The sequence below is a fragment of the Scophthalmus maximus genome, chromosome 18, assembly GCF_022379125.1.
Source record: "Scophthalmus maximus strain ysfricsl-2021 chromosome 18, ASM2237912v1, whole genome shotgun sequence".
Classification (NCBI taxonomy): domain Eukaryota; kingdom Metazoa; phylum Chordata; class Actinopteri; order Pleuronectiformes; family Scophthalmidae; genus Scophthalmus; species Scophthalmus maximus.
The window spans coordinates 19,510,001-19,529,764 of record NC_061532.1 but is presented as its reverse complement, the minus strand read 5'-3'; the positions used below and the strand labels follow the sequence as shown (position 1 = coordinate 19,529,764).

The 19,764-nt window shown below is 43.7% G+C and overlaps 1 protein-coding gene across 7 annotated transcripts in view; it reads left to right on the top strand.

The window, feature by feature from the left end:
* LOC118289964 (filamin-A-interacting protein 1) overlaps window positions 1-19,764 on the top strand; it is a 34,624-nt gene that overhangs the window by 3,587 nt on the left and 11,273 nt on the right. For 4 of the 7 annotated variants that reach the window (XR_004786292.2, XM_035617226.2, XM_035617230.2 and 1 more), the window contains exons 3-6: window positions 410-983; window positions 14,160-14,407; window positions 15,698-15,871; window positions 16,665-16,843. Coding sequence is in view for 6 of the 7 variants with exons in the window: in XM_035617226.2 (XP_035473119.2) it covers window positions 14,165-14,407; window positions 15,698-15,871; window positions 16,665-16,843 (596 nt within the window). In the remaining variant the exon portion in view is untranslated. The remainder of the gene's footprint in view (window positions 1-409; window positions 984-14,159; window positions 14,408-15,697; window positions 15,872-16,664; window positions 16,844-19,764) is intronic. The other 3 variants (XM_035617227.2, XM_035617229.2, XM_035617228.2) reach the window with 3 other exon arrangements.

Below are 19,764 nucleotides of genomic sequence, written 5' to 3'. Positions count from 1 at the left end.
TCTCGCTCCTCTGCAGAGTTATTTTTAACTCCTCACACTGTGACGTTTATTTTTAAAATATGAATAAACAAAAATAAAATAATCAAAGTGTGACAGTATCACACACACACACACACACACACACACACACACACACACACACACACACATGCCCTTTTCTCTCCGGGGTTCCATACTTATTACCTGTTACTACAATGACAGATTTGAAGACTTGTTCCTTCTTCTATGATGTCACCATTAGTCCAGTCTTGTATTTAATTTCATGATTGCACCATTCCAGCATTAATTGGAAATGTATATCTCAGTTTTCCATGTGGTGCAAATTCATTTTTTGGACTCCCAACAATGCAATGGAAAACAAAACAAGCTGTAAACCTACAACACAACTAACTAACGCAAACCTCATCAGACCAACAGGAGCCGAGCCCCTGGATGTGAGGAGGAGGAGGAGGAGGAGGAGGAAGAGGAAGAGGAGGAGGAGGAGGAGGAGTGGTCCGGCTGCTGGACCAGCTGATAGCTCAGCTGTTGGGGGCTTTGTGAGTCAGTTGGGCTGCAAACACAGACTGAGAGCAGAGGTTAAATATAGAGCAACTCTCACAGGAAGCAACAGACGAACGTCTCGTGGTGAAGAGAAGAAGTGATTTTATTCCAGCTGAAAAAAAGACAGAGAGTCTGTTCTCATCTCTCTCTCCCTGTCTCTCTCTCTCTCTCCCCCCCTCCTCAGTGTCATGTCTTCCTCTCTCGCCCCCTGAGTTCACAGACCAAACTTGGAGAGGACGAAGCTTCAGCACTCTGCTCCGGCACTTTGCCTCCGACTCTCTGTCAGAGAAGAAGAAGAAGAGGGAGACAAGTTAAAGGAAAAGGGCACTGGATGGTTCCAACAGTGTGATGTCGTGAGCGCTGTCAGTGAACTCACCACAGACGCCTGGAGTCTTTCTGGGGACTGAGAAGGCTGCAACACCTCGGCGGAGCTGACAGACCAGGTGAGACGCAGAGCGTTTGACGTCGTTAAAGGTTAAAGGTCGACCGTCGTTTACGTTCCGAGAGGTTCGGACTATGAGATATATTAATATTAAAAGAATGATGTGACAAAACGCCTATCCGCAGTAATTTTTAGTTTTCAAAAACTTCACACAAAAAAAAAGCTCAATATGACTGTGTTTTTTCAATTTTATTTAAATTTGCGTCATTGTAAAGTGTAAACGTTCTCGCTGTGACATTTCACGCTGAGACGTTTCACGCTGTGAGGTGCTCACGGTGACGTGCTCATGGTTCACGCGCTAATAATCTTGAGGTCCCGGCTACTCTGAGTTAAAATCTTGTTTCATGAACTTATTGTTACAGTTTATTCTGCAATTAAATGACACCAATATATCCTTCAATAAATAATGCTTCATCAGATGACAAACAAAATAGTAACTAAGGAGTACTTGAGGTAAAAATTAGAGTCGACGCAGCAGCACACAGTTACAATGTGGAGAAGCAGAATGACAGTATTGTCCACAGAAGATCATTTGAAGTGAATATTTGGTGTAACTTCAAGTGTTTCAAACAAGTGAAGACTGTGACGTGTGTGTGACTGGAATGAAGCTTCACCCACTGACCCTCGCTGAGCGACTGACTCACTGACTGATGACGACCTCCTCGTTCACAGCCCAGTCCATGCTTGTTTCAGGAAGCGCTGCGTCAGAAAGTATTAATTTAAGCCTCTCTTATCTCTTCTTCTTCGCCTGCTTGTTCCTCAGTCAAAAGGATTCTTCTTCTTCTCTTGCGAGGTTGAGAACGCTCTTCTCTTCCTGGTTTTGGTCACGCAATGTAAATCAAGTCGTCAAGTTCTAATAAAACAATTTGCACCCGGGTTGAGAATAGTCACATCATGGCAGCTGTTGAGGTATTTACACTCGTATACCAGGCGTGTTTTTGTATAGAGAAACAAAATGGGGTGGTGTCTCTCAAACGTCTACCACCGTCGGGCGATTATTAAACGCCACTTTCGGAATTCGAGTGAGGTCGTATAAAAGAGCAACAACGTCTAAAGAGGGAAGAGGTCAAAGTGGACGACTGGTTCGTTACTCCGAAGATACGAAGATGTTGACTTGAGGAAACTTCGCTCGTGAAATATTTGAACTCGAGCAAAGTATTCGATTGACGTGAATGTCGCGAAAGTCAATCAGCGTGGAGACCCTCCCGACGTCACTGACACTCACATACCAGATATTCTCTGGTGGTGTTTACTCTACGCAAGTAAATTTAAATGATCCGGCGACTGGAAAATACAATTTCTTTGGGATTAGCACTTTGATTTTTAATTCTCCTGAGAGCGTTTAGTAACAGGCAGTGATTTAAAGAGTGTCGCAGCAAAAGGGCTTTGAGGTTTGAACTCGGAATCAAACCAGTCTGGCCTCGGTGCCAGGACACAGCTTGTCCCTTTAGTTCAATTTGAAAATGTTCCATGTCTGATCTCTGTGAAAAGCCAAACAATAAACAGAGGGACTCGTTGGCTCGACCTCGTCTGTGTTATCTTACCCAGCATGCTCCTCTGCCCTGCCCACATCTCCCGGGACCAGGCTCTCCATTAATAGCTTGGCTCTTTTCCCCCCTCACTGTTTTCATTGCACATGTTATTTTGGATGATTTTTCTATGAGCAGCAGGAACCAGGACCAGAGGCAAACACTGCAACACTGAAGGTTCACAAGCTTCAACCAAATAATATCTCATTATAAAAACATGCGAACCTCCCGCCTGTCAGCAGGTTATCTCAAGATCAAAAATGCATCGACATGTGTCTGTACAATGTGGTGGACAGTTCGGCTTCGGGCCAACGAGCCTCTGATTAGGTTTTGGTGATGATCCAGATCTGGAGTTTTCCAACAGTTGTGAGGGACAGTGAAGGGGTCAACGTATGATTTTCACCTTTTGAGAAAACGTCTCACCACCTTGGTTGTGGATGTTGGTTTGTTTAGTTTGCCGACACCAACTTATCATGTCCAGGTTTGAAGTCCTCTATAAATATTTCATGATGCTCTGAGAATTATTTTTAGTTTTTTTGGCCTCAGAAAAACCTTGTTGTTGTTTTTGATGATTTACCAAATTTTGGAACCACGTCAGGCGACTGATGACCGGTCGACAAAAAAAACCCCTGCACGGTTCCCGATCTGTTTTTCCAACCTTTTCCGTTGTGTGCGTACAAACTGGTCTTTAAAATACACGTTGCCCAAGTGTACAAGAACATTTCAAAGACTTTCAGAACCGGGGCTCCGAGTAGATGCGGGATATGTGAGGCAGCCGTCATGTTTACGTGTGTTGATGCCTATACAGAGGCATTCTGGGTAGGTTTCAAAAAGGGCATCTATGGTTAACTTGGAGATGAAACGTGATTCTTCTGGTGCCAGAATGGAAAAGAGGAATATAGACCATAAGACCTTTCTTGTTTTTTTGCTTTAGACCACTACAATCCTTCAGTGTTTCTCCAAGTCTCTGAATTATAAAATGTCTTAATGGAAGTTTGATGATGACTCTGTCTCTCAAGTCGCAACCCAGAAACTCTGCAGACGTCCAGGTTTGGTGGAGATCCCACCAGTTCTCTCACTTTCAGTTTGTCACAGCGTCTCTGTCTTCCGGTGGCAGAACGACGCCGACTGATAAAGACATGAGATCATTCCGCTAATTCAGCTCAGCAATCTGTGTGGGAGGGAGACGGGGACGTTCAACGTCTGCCCTCTCGTTTGCTTTCATAACAGCCACTGCTGTTCCCATGACAACGGCACAACGGGGCACCAGAGAGGAGCCCTGCGTTAGTTTGGGTACAGTTTTCTGTGGGGCATGTAAAAGACAACGACTGATAACATCGTGACTGTGCTCGCCGGTCGTCTCCGCTCAGATCTGGACCCTTTCAATGAGATTAGGAGAAGTTAGACTTTCTTAATCAACGAGGCGTCACCGCGCCGTCTACACTCAAACAAAACTCAACTGAATTTACATTCAAATTAAAGTCCAAACCCGCGTCAGAGTTTCCATTACTGTTCCCGATTTAGTTTTACTCTCCCAGGAAACGCATGCATGTTTTATTTGGCCATAATTAGCACAAATCAAAAACTTATTAGGACACATCTCAGTGTACGAGAGCCTGAAATGATCCGATGCCCACCAGGCGACCAGCGGGGTTTGTGTTCTGCGTTGTCAAACGTTAGCTCAGCTTTGATTTGAGCGCAGAAGCTGCTCGTGCGATATGAGAGATTTCCCACGCAGCACCTACCACTTCTCTGATTTTCTGGCCGGTTAAAGGCCTGCAGAGTTAACGGGAGTCCTCTCCGAGGCCACTCGGGGGGAAGCTCTGAGCGTATTCCTCTCTCATGACTCATTTCTCCAGTCAGTGACATGTGAAATATCTGGCGGAGCCTTTTTACCACCAGCCACTCGAGAGACATCATTGTTCAGGAGCTAAATGGCTTGTAAGAAAAACCCAAAACGTAAAATGACGTGAGAAGTGGTCTCATTACACCCTGCCTGCTGCTCACCCCTCCTCTCCTCACACACTTTATGAGGGAAGTGACTTCATGCTCATTCCATCCGGGAGGCATGTGGGACTTGGCTGCTGGTCGGCTGCACGTCGGGAGTGATGTCAGCTTTCTGGACCGGTCAACGCTGATTACAGCTCTTGCGCAAACCGCTGGGAGTTTTTAAAAAACCTGCTTTGTCTCAGCCCTCGATTTTCCCTCCACAATGACTGATGTGGTGCAGGAATGTCTTCCAATTTAGAAGGTGGAAGCCGCCCGGGGTGACAGTTTAATGTCGCGGTGAACGGAGAAGAGGTGGAAGCATCAAGTCCTGCTTTCAATTTGAAGTTTCACGAGGGGAGAAAACCCAAACAGTTTTTCCTAAAGAGAGACAAATTCTCTATTAAACATCAGAAATATCCCGACTCTGCTCTCCGACAATTACTGTCCTAACTGAATCATCTCCCTGAACTGCTGAAATCATAAAAACGTCTTCCTTCCTAATTCGTCGGCTCTTTTGTGAAAATACTTTCACACTTTCCTTTTTCCTCAAAATAACTTTTTTTAAACTTCTGCTTTCGAAGGATGGAAACCTGGATCGTGTGGATGGTCCGTGTTGTGTCAAGTCCGTGAGATGCTCGACAAGCCTGTGGTTTAGACCTCAGTCGTTCCCAAATTTTTTGCCAGTTTGTGCAAACACAAATCGTGACAGTCGTGCTGATGCCTTTCAACCACGGCGATTTGCTGTTGCAGCAAATTTCCAACCGCAAATGCACAAAACTGCGACCGGATCACATTTTCTATAAACATAATGAGGATACGTTGTTAATTTGTTGATTATGAACATGTAGCGTTGTAGTGACTCCAGCTTTGTTAAACTTGTTATGCTTCTGCTTTGTTCTCCCTCCATCCTCCTGCTGCCATCAACACGAACAAAAGAAATGGTTTTCATAAAAATCTACAAATATATAAATGTATTTGATGAAACCGGATATTCACCTGCCTGAGGAGCTCTGCTGCCTCACATGTATCAACTCTCCAACCGGTCTGGAATAAGTCCAAACCTCCGACCCAGTTTTCACGCTTGGCTTTGCATTAAAGTCGGCTGCAACTTTTCTGATTTCTATTTCTGTGGCATCGCCCTGCTGCTCACTCGTCTGCGGAGCCCTAAGCCCTCCATGTAAGGTGGCAGGTAGTGACGGTTCGCTGCAGTCGAGCTGCGGCCGTTTGCTGCAGCAGGACACCGCGACTTATCCCCGCGTCTCGTATAGAAAAATAATCCCTGCAGCCACTTCGGAAATCCTACTGTGAGGACAAACACAAAAAAAAATCACCTCTCGGTGGCAAACTTGTGGAGCAGAAAGTAATGGATGAATTAAAAAACAGGTATATTCAAGGTGTGCAGTCTGAAATGTCCATATAGACACAATACCTTTGGAACACGTGCCAGCTGCCGCTCTATTCCTGATATCGCAATGACGCGCTAAAGATGGCAATGTGAGCCAGTAGTGACATTCAAGCCGCGACTGTGAGTGTCACTATTTCAAGCAGCGGTGCTTGATAGCCTGATATTAGTCGAGCACTGTACAGTGTCCTGCTGCCTGCAGTGTCGAGAGGTTTCCATGGATTCACAGAACAACACTCTGCTGGTTTCTTGCACTGCAGTGTAATGATGCAGAACATTTTTGTCTTGTTGCTGCCGTCATCGTCGTTCACTGTGCAAAGTTGGCACCTCGCGGTGTCGTCTGAGGTCACCAGGCCTCTCAGCTGCATGTGACCGCGAGACGTCACCCTGACCGGCACTGGGAAGGTCATCTGGTACCGGAATGACTCCAGTTACATATTCCATAGCTAGAATAATTTGTATTTCCCTCACTTTTTTAAAAACAACGTGAAAGGGGTTGCTCCTCGACCTGCTTATGGACTGTAGCATTTAACGGCACAAAGAGGCAGATATTTTTTTCTCAGGTGTTGGTGGAGACCCAAAACAGAGCTAACAGGAGAGTGAATATCGCACCATTACAGGTTAACAGGTATGAGAGAATGTCCTGGATATGAATCCTGGAGGAGAGAAGTGAAGTTAGACCCCCTTCTTCCCATGTTGATACTATCAGTATTTCTTTAAGTTAGAAATGTTCTAGACCCACGGTCTAGAATGAAGAGGGAAGAAGTCAGAGCTGCCACAACTCTCCAATCTGAAACTAGGAAATCACTGAAACGTCATTCCTGTGTTTACCAAATTTCCCCATTGTGGGACGAATAACGGAACAAAGGAATATCTTTTAAATAAACCCAAACTGTGATGGAGTTCACGTACAGGTCAAACTTCCTCTTCTACTAACAGCTCCCCTCTTCAGGTCGGTTCGACATAACGTGGTTTTGCTGTTAATCACAGACTCGGCTCGCGTTGGAATTCAAACCGTTTGGTCAGAAACCACCGTTCTTCATCCACCGCCTGCAGTAGCTGTTACCTCCCAGATTTCAGTCACGACTCACACTGTTTTACAAGCTCAGCTGGATGGAAATAAACCTCTGAACAGTCAGATGTTCTCTGCCAGCGGAGCTCACACACCAGACGAACCTTTGACTGGTGGCGGGTGCGAGGTTTCCCATTAAAACTACCTTTTAGCACTGAGTTTGACTTGTGGAAACTGTTTGGATTCTTGTTAACCCTCTTTGGCCATGACGTGGGTTTACTGAACAGGCGCGGCGTGTTTATTTGTATAGCACCTAGTAACTATAGGGCCAAGTCAAAGTGCTTTGTATATGATGTAAAAAGGCGAGGATAGAAAAGTACGGAAGCGCTGAACTGCCACAGTGGAATTAAAAATATCTTTCACATTATAACGTGATCGTTTTCTCCCAGATGAGACGCAAACAATGTGTTACAGATCTCGTTTTAATGAGAAAATTATCGCGTTATAACTTGAAACGTTCTCGTTATAACGAGAAAAATATGTCATAGTAACAAGAAACACCTATGATATTTTTAATGTGTGGCCATGTTTGCCGCTGTGGCAGTTCAGCGCTTCCGTATAAAAGGAACACAGGGCAAGATGGAAACATCTTTATCGCCCCCTGGTGTCTGGCTGTAGTATAGGTCATAAACCCCACCCCCCTCAATGTTAGAAGTTGGGACATCAAAGTACGGTTAGAGTCATTGTTTTCTCCCAAAGATGGTTTCTAACGTGAGGTAGTTCTTATCACACTGATGTTTGTTCACGTGTTCATGTTTCTGATCACTTTGCTTCTCATTAGCCATTGATGTGATAAAAACGGAGGCATGATTGACAGCAGAGACTCGCGATTGGTCGGGCAGATACCATCACTACTGTGCAGCCTCTGCTTTCCAAATGACATCACCAGCACGAGATGGCAGCGCCTGTAAACAAGATATTGTGACTTAATCTTGTGGGATTGTGGGGGAAGCGGAGACGCGACGGTAGGACAGATAGCGTGCTACGTACTCGTTAAAAGCCCAAGAGAGCCGCAGGAACAATTAGAAAATGATAACTTTGTTTTGAATGATTAGCTGCTGTATGCAGTTCTTGTGCAAGCTGCTTTTTGCTCTTAACTGGACGTGACAGATTGTATAATAAGGAAATAGAGAGTGGAGAACGATGCCAAAGCATATGGCTTCAATAAGTGGAAGCTGAGCTCACAGACTGTCTCAAGTCCAATAAATCTGATATACAAGCCTTTGTTATCAAGGTCTACTGTCACACCGCTGAGAATACTTAAAGAACTGTGTCATACTGCAGAGATCACAATAATATTAAATCCTCTTATTTCTTCATACAGTAAAACTAAAAAATATCTACTTTTGACAGGTGGGATTGTTTGAATTTACTCATTCAAGTGCTGTTTATCTGACACGGTGTCTGAAAAGAAAGAAATGCAGATGTTGCGCTCGTACAATTCTCCTTCAGATCTTTTGTGTGACAACTATGATTTAAATCTATATTTTAGCTGAGTCAAAAAATCGTGATACAAACGGTGGATTAATGACAGTGGATTATTTGTTCTGGCTGTAACTGTGAAGCAGTTATTCATCTGCCTCTGAGGACCACATGTCTAACCCCTCCTGCAGCACAGATGACTGAACGCATGACGTTACAACGACAGGCCGGACCTCTTCACCTCCTCACAACACCCATCCCTCCCTTATATAGTCATATTTTAATCTACATGCCTAAATCATACGGGTCATTTCATACCAGACAGACGGTAGAGTAACGGCCACATTTACAGTAAATGCTCACTACAGTTTAACAACGGGAACAAGTAAGTAAGGCACAACGAAATAAACCTTTAATCCTTTAAACAGTTTTTAGTGCATCGTATTTGTTGAATGTGACATCTTGCCTGTTGAAGTGGGATGTTGGGTCAGTTGTCATATCAGGATGCATGATTTAAAATATGATCCAATGCATAATTAGAGCATTTTAAAAAGAACAATGATACACTATTACCTTTTTAGGATGTTAAGACGAACGTGTTGATGCAATACGTGCTTGATTTACACATCCAGAAGGTACAGAGCAACATTCTAATTACAGTGAAACCAATTTGTTTCCCTCTCTTTTAGCTCTGTGTTTGGTCTCTATCAACCCCTGAGGAAAAAAAGATCTGGCGCTTTAGCTGCTCAATGCTTCGCTGTGTTCACGGGCCGGTCCCCTTCAACTCTGTTGAAAAACGAATTTCACTAAATTTCCGTGGTTGCAATAGATGGCGCAAATCAACCAATGTCACAAACATTTTAAATGAAATATATTCCCTTAAACAACAGCAACTACACTTACTGCAACAGATTCTGACCAGCTGACTGTTTAAATAGAAAACCTGTGCGTTCTCCTACTGTAATGAAATCCTTTTTCCAAAAATGCAAGTTCTTAAGCAGACAATTGCTCAAACGAACCTTTGGTGTGTTCTCGTCCTAGTTTTCGCCGCACGAACAGACTGATACGGTGGTCCTGCAGTGTGCGCATGCATAAATCCAAAATTGCAAATTCCCTTGAAAATACGTGGGTTTAATTTTCATTCAAAGTTGGACAATCCTCCGGGCCGCGATTAAATTTTGGTGACTGTGAGCACGTCAATCCGTGATGCCAGGTTGGTCGTGCTAACGTCACTCTTGTTCTGCCATGAACGTTGTGACACGTGTGACCTGTCGCTGTTAATCAGCAGATAACGAGGAGGGAAAGACGAGGCTCTGTGTCGGGGGCTGGGTCGCCATTAGTTTGTCACAGTGAAATCAATTAGTGAGCACAGAGGCCGGACGCGCTGACGCGATCTATATTTACTCGTGTTCACATCTCTAATCATTACAACAGGAGCAGAAACAGACAGAAAGAAACTCGACCCGGTGGTCGTCACCCTGCTCCGGCATCGGCCCCCCGTCTAGTTAGCGACTGTTGACGGCCCGCGGCTTTGTCTTTGTGGAGGAGCTGCAGCTGTGGAGTAAAATGGAGGCTCCGGCACCCGTGGGATTGCTGATGGTTTATAAAGTGATAGCCTTGGAGTCCTTGTTGGACTCTGGACACCTGTGTGTGTGTGTGTGTGTGTGTGTGTGTGTGTGTGTGTGTGTGTGTGTGTGTGTGTGTGTGTGTGTGTGTGTGTGTGTGTGTGTGTGTGTGTGTGTGTGTGTGTGTGTGTGTGTGTGTGTGTGTGTGTGTGTGTGTGTGTGTGTGTGTGTGTGTGTGTGTGTGTGTGTGTGTGTGTGTGTGTGTGGGGGGGGGGGGCCCTAAAAATACCCCCTTTTAAATTTCACCAAACAAACAGCTGCGACTGCTGCACAGGATCCAGCAGCTCACCAATAGAGGAAAGGCCTGTTCGTATTAGTTATCGTTCGTTACAGTCAGACATCATGAATCAGTTTTTTTCCACGCACCACGTGCAGTGAGAATTACAGCTGCGATAACCTTCCTGCAGAATGTCTTTATGTCTTTCAGACGTGGGATTTGGCTGGTTGGGGGGAATCCTCAGATCCTCTAACAGTCATGACTTCTGGCCAAAATACTGAAGATGCGTCAGTAGGCGCGTGGCAACAGAGGGTTTCCATCAAGCCGTTATTAAAACATTTGCAATTTGCGAATGAGAAAACCTGGTGTATTGTATGTTGTCTGCTACGGCAGCTGACGACATCAGATGTTCGTGGATTGATAACACAAATGTAATTTCCCTCATAATAATATGAAAAAAAGTAATTTTACTATCATGTTTTCTATATTGTCTGTCCTCTTTTAGTTGCAGAATTAGCAACTCCTAATTTTAAGTGTATGTAACAAAACTTAAAGTAACTTTTTTTTTTTTTACTGATATTCTCAAAAAATCTATGAAAATGTGTGCAACATTTGAATGTAAACCAAAAAATGGTTTGCAAAATGTCCCCGTAAGGAAAATCCAAAATCCAAATAATTTAGCAGAGGAGCTGCTTTGTTTTGTTCTAGTTCCACTTCACCACATGTGAACCAGTGGGCTAGTTCGTAGTCATAGAGTTCTTGGTGCATATCTATGAGCATGTTAGGACTGTAGTGTTGCTGACATACGTGTACTTTATAAGTTGAAATCATCACAGTAACGTTATCACCAGTGCCGTAAGCTTGTTGTTGGAATTAGGTGAGAGCTTGTTTCTTTTAAACAAGTTTTAATGTGATGAACTTTAAAGTGACGGAACTGAAGAATTAGATCAGAGTCATTAGGATTCTTCTTCTGGGAATAAATTTCACGGCCAATTTACTGAGCAACAGACTCACCTTCCACAGTGCAAAAAATATATAATTGAGCTTTTATTCCTGAATCCTGAAATAAATTGTTAAAGAACATTATCTGAGTTGCAGGAAGTTCATAAAAAACAAAAAAAGATACATACATTTTCATTGTGAATCTTTTTAAGTGACATGCCTGCACACAGACATTTGGCGAGGACACATAAATCTTCGGAGACGCTTTGATCCTGGTCTCAAACCTGCGGCCCTGTCATTATTGGACGAGCTCTAACCGCCGCTGCCAACACGTATACCTCCTGGTCCACTTATCCCCTGCAGGTCTCGTGTGTCGACCGCGGGCCACAGCTGTCTGAGGGTTCATCCGGGCTGAGGCGTAAATCAGAGAGACCAGTTTAGCCTCATCGTGTCTCCATAAATATCTCTTCCCCCCACGGAGGACGAAAGATGCAATCTGCAATTAATTTGCCGAGGTTATATTTTGGGTTTATTTACGTTTGCTCCGCAGGAGTAAGATACAACCACGTATTTGTGGACCGATTTCATAATGACATGATGTTCTCTGCTGCGGTCACTGACTTAACAATGTAAACAGATCAAAGCCTCAAATAGTCGCGACTCACAGTCAGTCAGTGAATATTTACTGGAGTTACATCCAGTGAGTAAAGATAGAAACACCACAAGTATTTAAAAATACTTTGTCCATGTAAACGTCCTGCTTTTAAAACCGTGCTAAATTAAGTATAATGTACTTTAATGTAAAGTATAAAAGAAAAAGTAATGACTATATGGCGCAACAATGCATTCTGTAAATATTATATTTTTATGCCAACCGTTGTCCAACCATTCTTTGTTTTATTTAGTTTTATTGTCTTTTAAAGTATTAATAATAATCTTAATAATGATTATTATTATGATTATTTTTCGTAGTAGTAGTAGTCAATTATTATATGAAAAGAGAATAAATTATTTGTTATATTTTTATGTACAGATGATAATAATAATAATAATAATAATTATCATAACAAGATAATGGAACTGAGTATTAATCAAAGTAAATAGGCTTCTCTGGAACGCTACTGAATTAGTTAATACAACATTTTTATTTAACACGAATATTCATCAAAAATGATTAATGATTGTGGGATTAGTGTGTTTTAATGCGATTCATATTACTTACATTATAATCGTAAAACAATTTTTTTGAAGGATCTTTGATTTCATTGTGCCCCTCCCCACTCACACTTTACTGTACATGAAATGTATTATTAATATTATTATTATTATTATTATATATACAGTGTATAAGACGTCCATATACTTTTGGCCATAAAGTAAGAAATGGATGTGTTATTTGACGTACCGGCGGTTTGTGCAAGTCGGCTACTTCGTATGTTGTGTCAACTCTCGTCCAGATCGTCGTCGTCCAGCTGCTGCATCAGGATTGTCCTGGCTCCGTGTTCTGCCCCACAGTTCTACCGTTCTTCTTCCTGTAGTTTTAGATCTTGGCAGCTCCCCTGAAACAACTATTAATAACAGGCAGTGCTAATGTGGTTGCTAGCACCTCGCTGCCAGGATTTTCCCGGGCTGAGTCACGACACTGCTTTCATCCAGACCTGCAGCCTCGGGGAACCTTGGCCTCATTCAGATCCGATGACCTGTGGACCTGTTCTGTTATCAGGAGCTGACCAACGTCAGGTTTCATCACTGTTGGTTTGTTCTCAACGTGGCGTCCGATGTTTGCGGTGCCGAGAACCCACTGACGCAGCTTTGACCTTTGTATTAACCTGGTTGATATAATATTAACCTGGTTCCTAAAGCCACTCATCCAAGAATCTGTATGTCCGACCTGAACTGACGGTAATAATCTTTACGGTCAACTCTACTGCCCGAAACAACTGGGATTTTGGATAATTCTGCAAAACAAGACATAAAAACACGTCTTAAAGTTCAGGCAACAAATCGGTGCAAATTCTGACTCTGAAGTCAGGAGGTGTTATCATAGAGCCACGGAATCCTCAGGGGGAGGAGGTCTGGATGGACGGATCAGCGATCAGACTCTGGCGTGCAGACCACTGCTTGTTTCCTGTTTCCTGCTGACCGTCAACGTTGGTTTCTTTTCCACTCGACTATGACCACGTCAGGGTTTTCAGGGAAAGGCTGGAGACAGATGAGGTTTAATTATACAACTTGAAACAAGGAATGAAGGAAGTGGCAGAAAGAATGAGTTCAGAGCCCAGGGTTCCTGCAGGTGAGCAACCAGTGGTCAGACGTCCAGCGGCCTGGTCCAGGTGTCAAGGAGCAGCTGGGTGATCCGGGCCAAGGAGAAAAGCGAGGTTGGTGCGGGAGGAACAGTCGCGGTAACGGCGCCTGAGAAGTTGACCGAAGCGTTTGTACCTCGTTTGGGCGCACGGCGATCGTGGTGGACCCTCGGGGAATGAGCTTCTACAGGTCGAGGAGTTGAGTAGATGATGAGGCTCAGATGTGTAGATGAACGAAGGAGCAAACGAGGACAAGTGGGGAAACACCATGGAGCCAGGGATCAGGCCTTGTTCTTGACTGATCGCTCCAGAACATTAGCCAAGTTGTTTTTGGGGCTAAAACCTATAACCCGCGACTTTTACAGGTAATCCATCATCTTTACCTTTTTGTCAATGTCAAGCTGTCATCACTGGTCCCATGGTGGTTTTCTGTTAGTCAGTCATATGAGGACAAGGAAGCATTATCAAATACGGATGTTTTGGGAAGGATGATGGAGAAACTTTTTTTGTCCACAAACACACAAGAAACACGCCAAGAAAGATTAAAGTTAAATTTCAACAGTGTACTGACACCGAACTTAACGGCTGCCTGGACAGGAGGAAAATGTCCAGTATGGACAACAAACATCTGGTTTTCTTGTATGAATGTTTTCTCCTGTTTTGTCTCGTCTCACAGGTAAAATGCGATCAAGGAACTGCACCATGGAGGGTCCAGACACGGGACACATCCAGAACACGAAAGATTTCATCAAGCAGGAGGAGGAGAACACACCCGAGCTGACGAAGAGGAAGACGAAGGACGGGCGGACGGGGTTGTCGGGGAAACCTCAGAGACATCCGGCAGAGAGCGGGAAGACGCCGACGCCGGATCTGTCGAAGGTGGACCTGCTGCAGCTGCTGGGAATCATGGAGGGAGAAGTTCAGGTGTGTCAGAGACTCACCCTGTGTTCCATTATACCTCAGGACTCGGACGTCTGCGTTATCGTTCCAGTATAATCTCGGAACTCAGAATTACGCTGCCGCCGCCGCCGCCGCCGCCGCCGCCGCCCCTCCCTCTGTGTCCATCTGTCTGGGCGTGTTGAAAACTTTCCATTGGCGAACACGCAGCGACATTTCCGACGGGACGGGATGAATACATAAACACACAATCTCTCCGGTGCAGAATATCATGAAAACAGTTTTTTAAAATGTTTTAAGCAACAACAAATGTTGATTTAAAGGAAAAATGCCTGTTGATCTTCTATATTTCAGATTTTTTTTGTCTGCTCATCCCTAAAAGAACAATACATACAGTTATGTATAACTTAAAAAAATCCTATAAAAGAGAATATTGATTTGGTTGCACATTCGTGTTTGTGGTGAAATCCTGAGTAGGTTTTTCCGACAGAGCCACAAAAGGCCTCGTCGTGAAACCACTGTTCCCTGATCCTGGAGCGCTGAAGCCGACAACTTCAACCTTCGTCCGTCTCAGATCAGACTGAGGTTTTGTCACGTTCACCTTCTCTGTGCAGGACTTTGTTACAAGGCCTCAGCGAGAAATGATGCAGGTTAATGACTGAAGGGAGCAGCTCCCTCTGCTGGTGAACACCTGGAACACACGGGACGACACATCTGTCCACGTGAAGGGAACCGACGATGCTGAGCGATCATGTCACACGTCACTTTACTCATACTGGTCATGTTTCTGAACACCATCTGTTCAGAGAAGAGAACCGATACTCATCCAGTGTTGAAGATGAAACGCTTATTATTTTATTTCATTTATTTGGACAGGAATTTATTTTGTTCGTATTCAACCCTCTGGTAACTCGTGTTGTAGTTGTGTTCATACTTTACTATAAATCAAAGAAAAGGGTCAATTTTATTAATTTATCTGCGATATTAGTTTGTGTTTCTCATTTTTTATTTATTTTATGTATATATATATATAAATATACTTTACGTTTGCTAATTTGCTAGCAACTGGGTGACAACAACCTGTTTGTATATATTTACAAATACATTTATTTTTATTGGTGTAATAATAATTTGGCCGGTCATCAACTATGACCTGTAGTAAACTCATCAACAACCACCAGTATCATCAAAAAAACTTTCTTAATAAGAAAGGAACTTTATTACAATCTAATAAAACCAGAGGCCAAAAAGCAACTGTCGTTGTCGAGCTCCCGTGCCCTTGTTGTCTCAGAGACATGTTGCCGTGTGTCTCCTCAGGCCCGAGAGGACGTCATCGGCCTGCTGAAGTCGGACAGAACCGGCCCCGAGACTCTGGAGGCTCGTTACGGTTCAGCCGCTCCCAGCAAACCGCTGCAGGCGCTGCAGAGAGACGGGCTCCTCGTCCACATTGGCCGCCGCCCGGACGATGTGTACGAGAAACCCATGGTCGAGGTGAGTCGGACGTCAGGGAAGATTTCAAGGATCAACAGAGAGTCTGTCAGAAAAATATGCTCCTCGCAGATCATTATCCAGGAATTCATAAGTAATAATTAATCTGGTCATCTGCTGTAATTTCTTTAATATTGTTCAACCATATTTCCTGCTGGCAATGCACTGAAACAAAGACAACAAAGACCCCAGTATTCTTATTTTAAAAAGTTATTTTTTACATGAATATTTATCAAAACTGTTCAAAAATTTGTTTTAACAGTTTTCAACGAGTTTCAAAGAAAATTAATTTTTTTCCCCTTGTGATTACTTTTTTATATGGACCCATAAAACAAAACAAAACAAATACTGGGCGCAGCGTAAAAGTTGTAAAAAAAAATTTAAAAATAAACTTATTTCAAAAATGTCCATATTTTAATATTTATCAAAACAATACATCAAAAATTATTTCAAACCGTTTTCAACGAAATTTTTTTGCGAAAGATGATAAAAACGTATGGAGGACCAACGGTGTCTAAACTTTTTATTGTAAGTGAAGATTAAAACCGTCTCTCATTGTGTTGACTGGCAGCAGAATATAATTTGCTTTGCTCAGTGACGTCTGCGATAAAAATGCAGAACGAATGTGGGCGTGAAAATATTCAAAATGAAATAAAACTCATGGGGAGTGTGAAGAGAAGGTCTCATTGTTATCACACACACACACACACACACACACACACACACTGTCCGTGGACAATGTGGCTCAGCGTCAGATTGTGTGAGAGTTGTCGTGTCGACCTCGTCTCCTCGGCAGTTGGATCGTCTGGAGGACAAACAGAAGCAGACGTACAGGCGGATGCTGGAGCAGCTGCTGCTGGCGGAGAAGTGCCACCGTCGCACCGTCGCCGAGCTCGACAGCGAGAAGAGCAAACACGCCGACTTCATGAACAAGAGCGACGACTTCACCAACCTGCTGGAGCAGGAGAGGGAGAGGTGAGCGCCGGGCGTCCGCGTCCCGTTCTCATCGTTTGATTCTGAAACGTTGGAAAATAATTTCCAGCTTTGCGTTTTTTCCCCACGAAAAGTCCGAAACCCACAACGTGTCAGTTCGTCTCTCGACTCTTTGTGTCTGTGGCTCCAAGTTCAACTCTTTGAATTTAAGGCGAGAAACCGCAGACAAACTGGTTCATTTTGGTCATTTTGGACTGTTTTGCTTCCATAACACATTTTCTTTTAGATTAGTGGAAAGAAAATGTTTCAAATAGACTCGTTTGTTGTTGTTATGTTCACCAAACTCTCCGGTTTTATTCCTGTTTATTCCTTCAATCTTCTGAAGGTTTTCATGAGGGATTATTTGTTCATGTGTCATTCACAATCTTATTTATGGAACATTTTATTGCTAGAAAATCTGATTATTCAGGCTATTGACTGTAGTTTCTGATTCATGGAGTGATTTAAAAACCCCAGATGTGTTTGGATCTATTCAAAATGAAACAAGAATTTTGAACCTGGATTTTTCCAATGTTCAGATTTCTGTTCTACAATTTTATGCAAATTAGCGCATTTTTTATTATGAAATATGTGCATAATTAAACCTAATATAATACGATTATTTTTTTCCGAGTGATCAACAGTGTTCGTTCCATGCTGAAATCTGTTGTTGTTGAAAAAACAGCCAAAGTTATATAAAAACTTGTATTTCAAGAGATAAATATATATATATATATATATTTTTTTTAAACGTGGTAAACATGATCCAGAGGTGGATCTGAAACAACTTGTAGGTCCTCAGATCAAAAGTCATAAGTTCTTACCGAGCTGCCGGATCCTGAGGCACCAGCACGTTTCATAACCTTCTGATTCCTGCAGCCCACAGATGTTTGGACATGATGGCACATGATGAAATTCATCATCATCTTTGAGAAAACATGGGGGGTTCTTCAGATGCGTGTTTCTATGTTTGTCTGGAGACAATCTAGTTATGATAAGAGTCAGAGCCGAGTTCTGGACGATGGCTCTGATAAGACGGCGATGATGCGCCGAGTCTTATCAGAACCATCGTGAAACACAAAGACCGTCCAGATCTACGACTCGGAGACTTTCAAACTCTCTCCTCAGAGTTTTCATTTCATTGTCGCTCTTTCAGATGATTCTGATGGAGCTTTAGAGTTAGATAAGTTTGAGCTGCGGTGCAGAGAACAGGCATCGCTCTGCGCCAGCGGTTCCCAACACCTTTCAGCCCACGAAGCCTGAGACAAAGGACCCAGAGACTTGAGCCCCGTCGTCTCCAGACGTGCTGTTGGAATCCACGTAGCTCCAGGCCTTGTCCACGCCGCTGCTGCCTTCAGACAGACGGCCACTGAAGTCCGGATACTCTCCTGAACTCCTCTGGAGGAGCTGCATGTTTCGCTCCGGACACTGTCCTTCATTTTTGTCTCCTTGTAAAAATTCCAGACAACGTGGGAACATTTTCCGACAGCGGAGAGTTATGGCCACGTCCCGCTGCTCTGCAGACGCCACGGAATGTTCCGGAAATGTTCTTGTTGTTGGTGTGAACGCGCCCGACTCGGACCGTCTGCGGCTGCGTTGGTCACATGTGAACGACAAACTCTGTTCATATCTTCAAACGGGTTAACACAGATATTTCACTTAAGTGTTTTGTTGTATGAGACATTTTTTTCATATGTTTTCAAAAAGGAACATTTCAGTTTAGAACAACGTCCGTATTACTTTGGACAAGACCTTCGTTTGCATTTATGATGAGGAACCTGGTGCCTGGTTTTGTTCCTGTCCTCTGACAGTGTGCAATACTTTTATTGTTATATGCCGTACTTAATCTTCAAAAAGTATTGCATCTTCTCTCTTTCTGTACTCGGCATAAGTCCTAAAGTGCAGTTGCGTTGCTGTAATCCCGGCAGGGATGAATGATTGGAAGCAGCCAGACGACCAAAGAAAATCTGCACAATAAAACATCAGGTCATAGAATCACTCACATCTGCTGCTCACGCTCCATAAAACCTCAAATACTGGAACAGAGCTGCAGTTCACCTCACTCACCTCCACTGGATCTCTGTTTACCCTCATTCATTTAGTGCGTGCGTGCGTGTGTGCACGCGCCCTCTTCAAACACAACTGCGATTAATTCTGCCTTTATTAAAAGTCATAACTTTCGGTTCCTGTTTGAAGACGTGGTTTGAGTTTGATCCGGCTCCGTGTGAAAACACATTCCTGTCGGCTGCAGTCAGTGAGCAGATTCATTGCAGGTGATATCAGGAACGCGTCGACCCTGAACACAGCGAGCATGATGTCACTCCCCCCGCAGAGATCCCGTTGGACGATTAGAGACTCTGTTTGCACAACAGCGGTCACGGGCGGATGCCAAAGGTTTCTTTCTGGGGGGTTTTAGCCGTTAGAAACCTGCGGCAGTATTTTGAGTCTCAGTGGTTTGAACCTCGGTGATATAAACTTCAGTGAATCCGTGAAGTGCAGAGCCAAAATGAATTGATGTCACTGAAGTGCTGCAGGTTTTTGTCGGCCAAAAAAAACAAACTACAGTGATTTAGATGATCTGAATTTAGGACACCTGCGTTTGTGTTGTTTGGCAAAAACAATCCTACTAAAGATTCCAGAAGTTTCTTCCCTTCGTCCTTTGCGATCGATTCTGTCTCGGCCGGTGTGTCTGTGAGAACCCTGGAGAGTGAAGTGACGACTGTGGAGTGTTTTGGATATTTCATGTCAACAACAAATACAAAATCAACACCACGAGAGAATCCACAGTGTGAAAACGAACAGAAACGCCTCAGGACGAGGTGGAGACCAAACGTGGAGGTAAAAGGGAGGGGACACTGGACGCAGATTGATCAGGTGACTCAAGGAACGTCACCATACCAAATGTCCATGTTTCCACTGCCCCC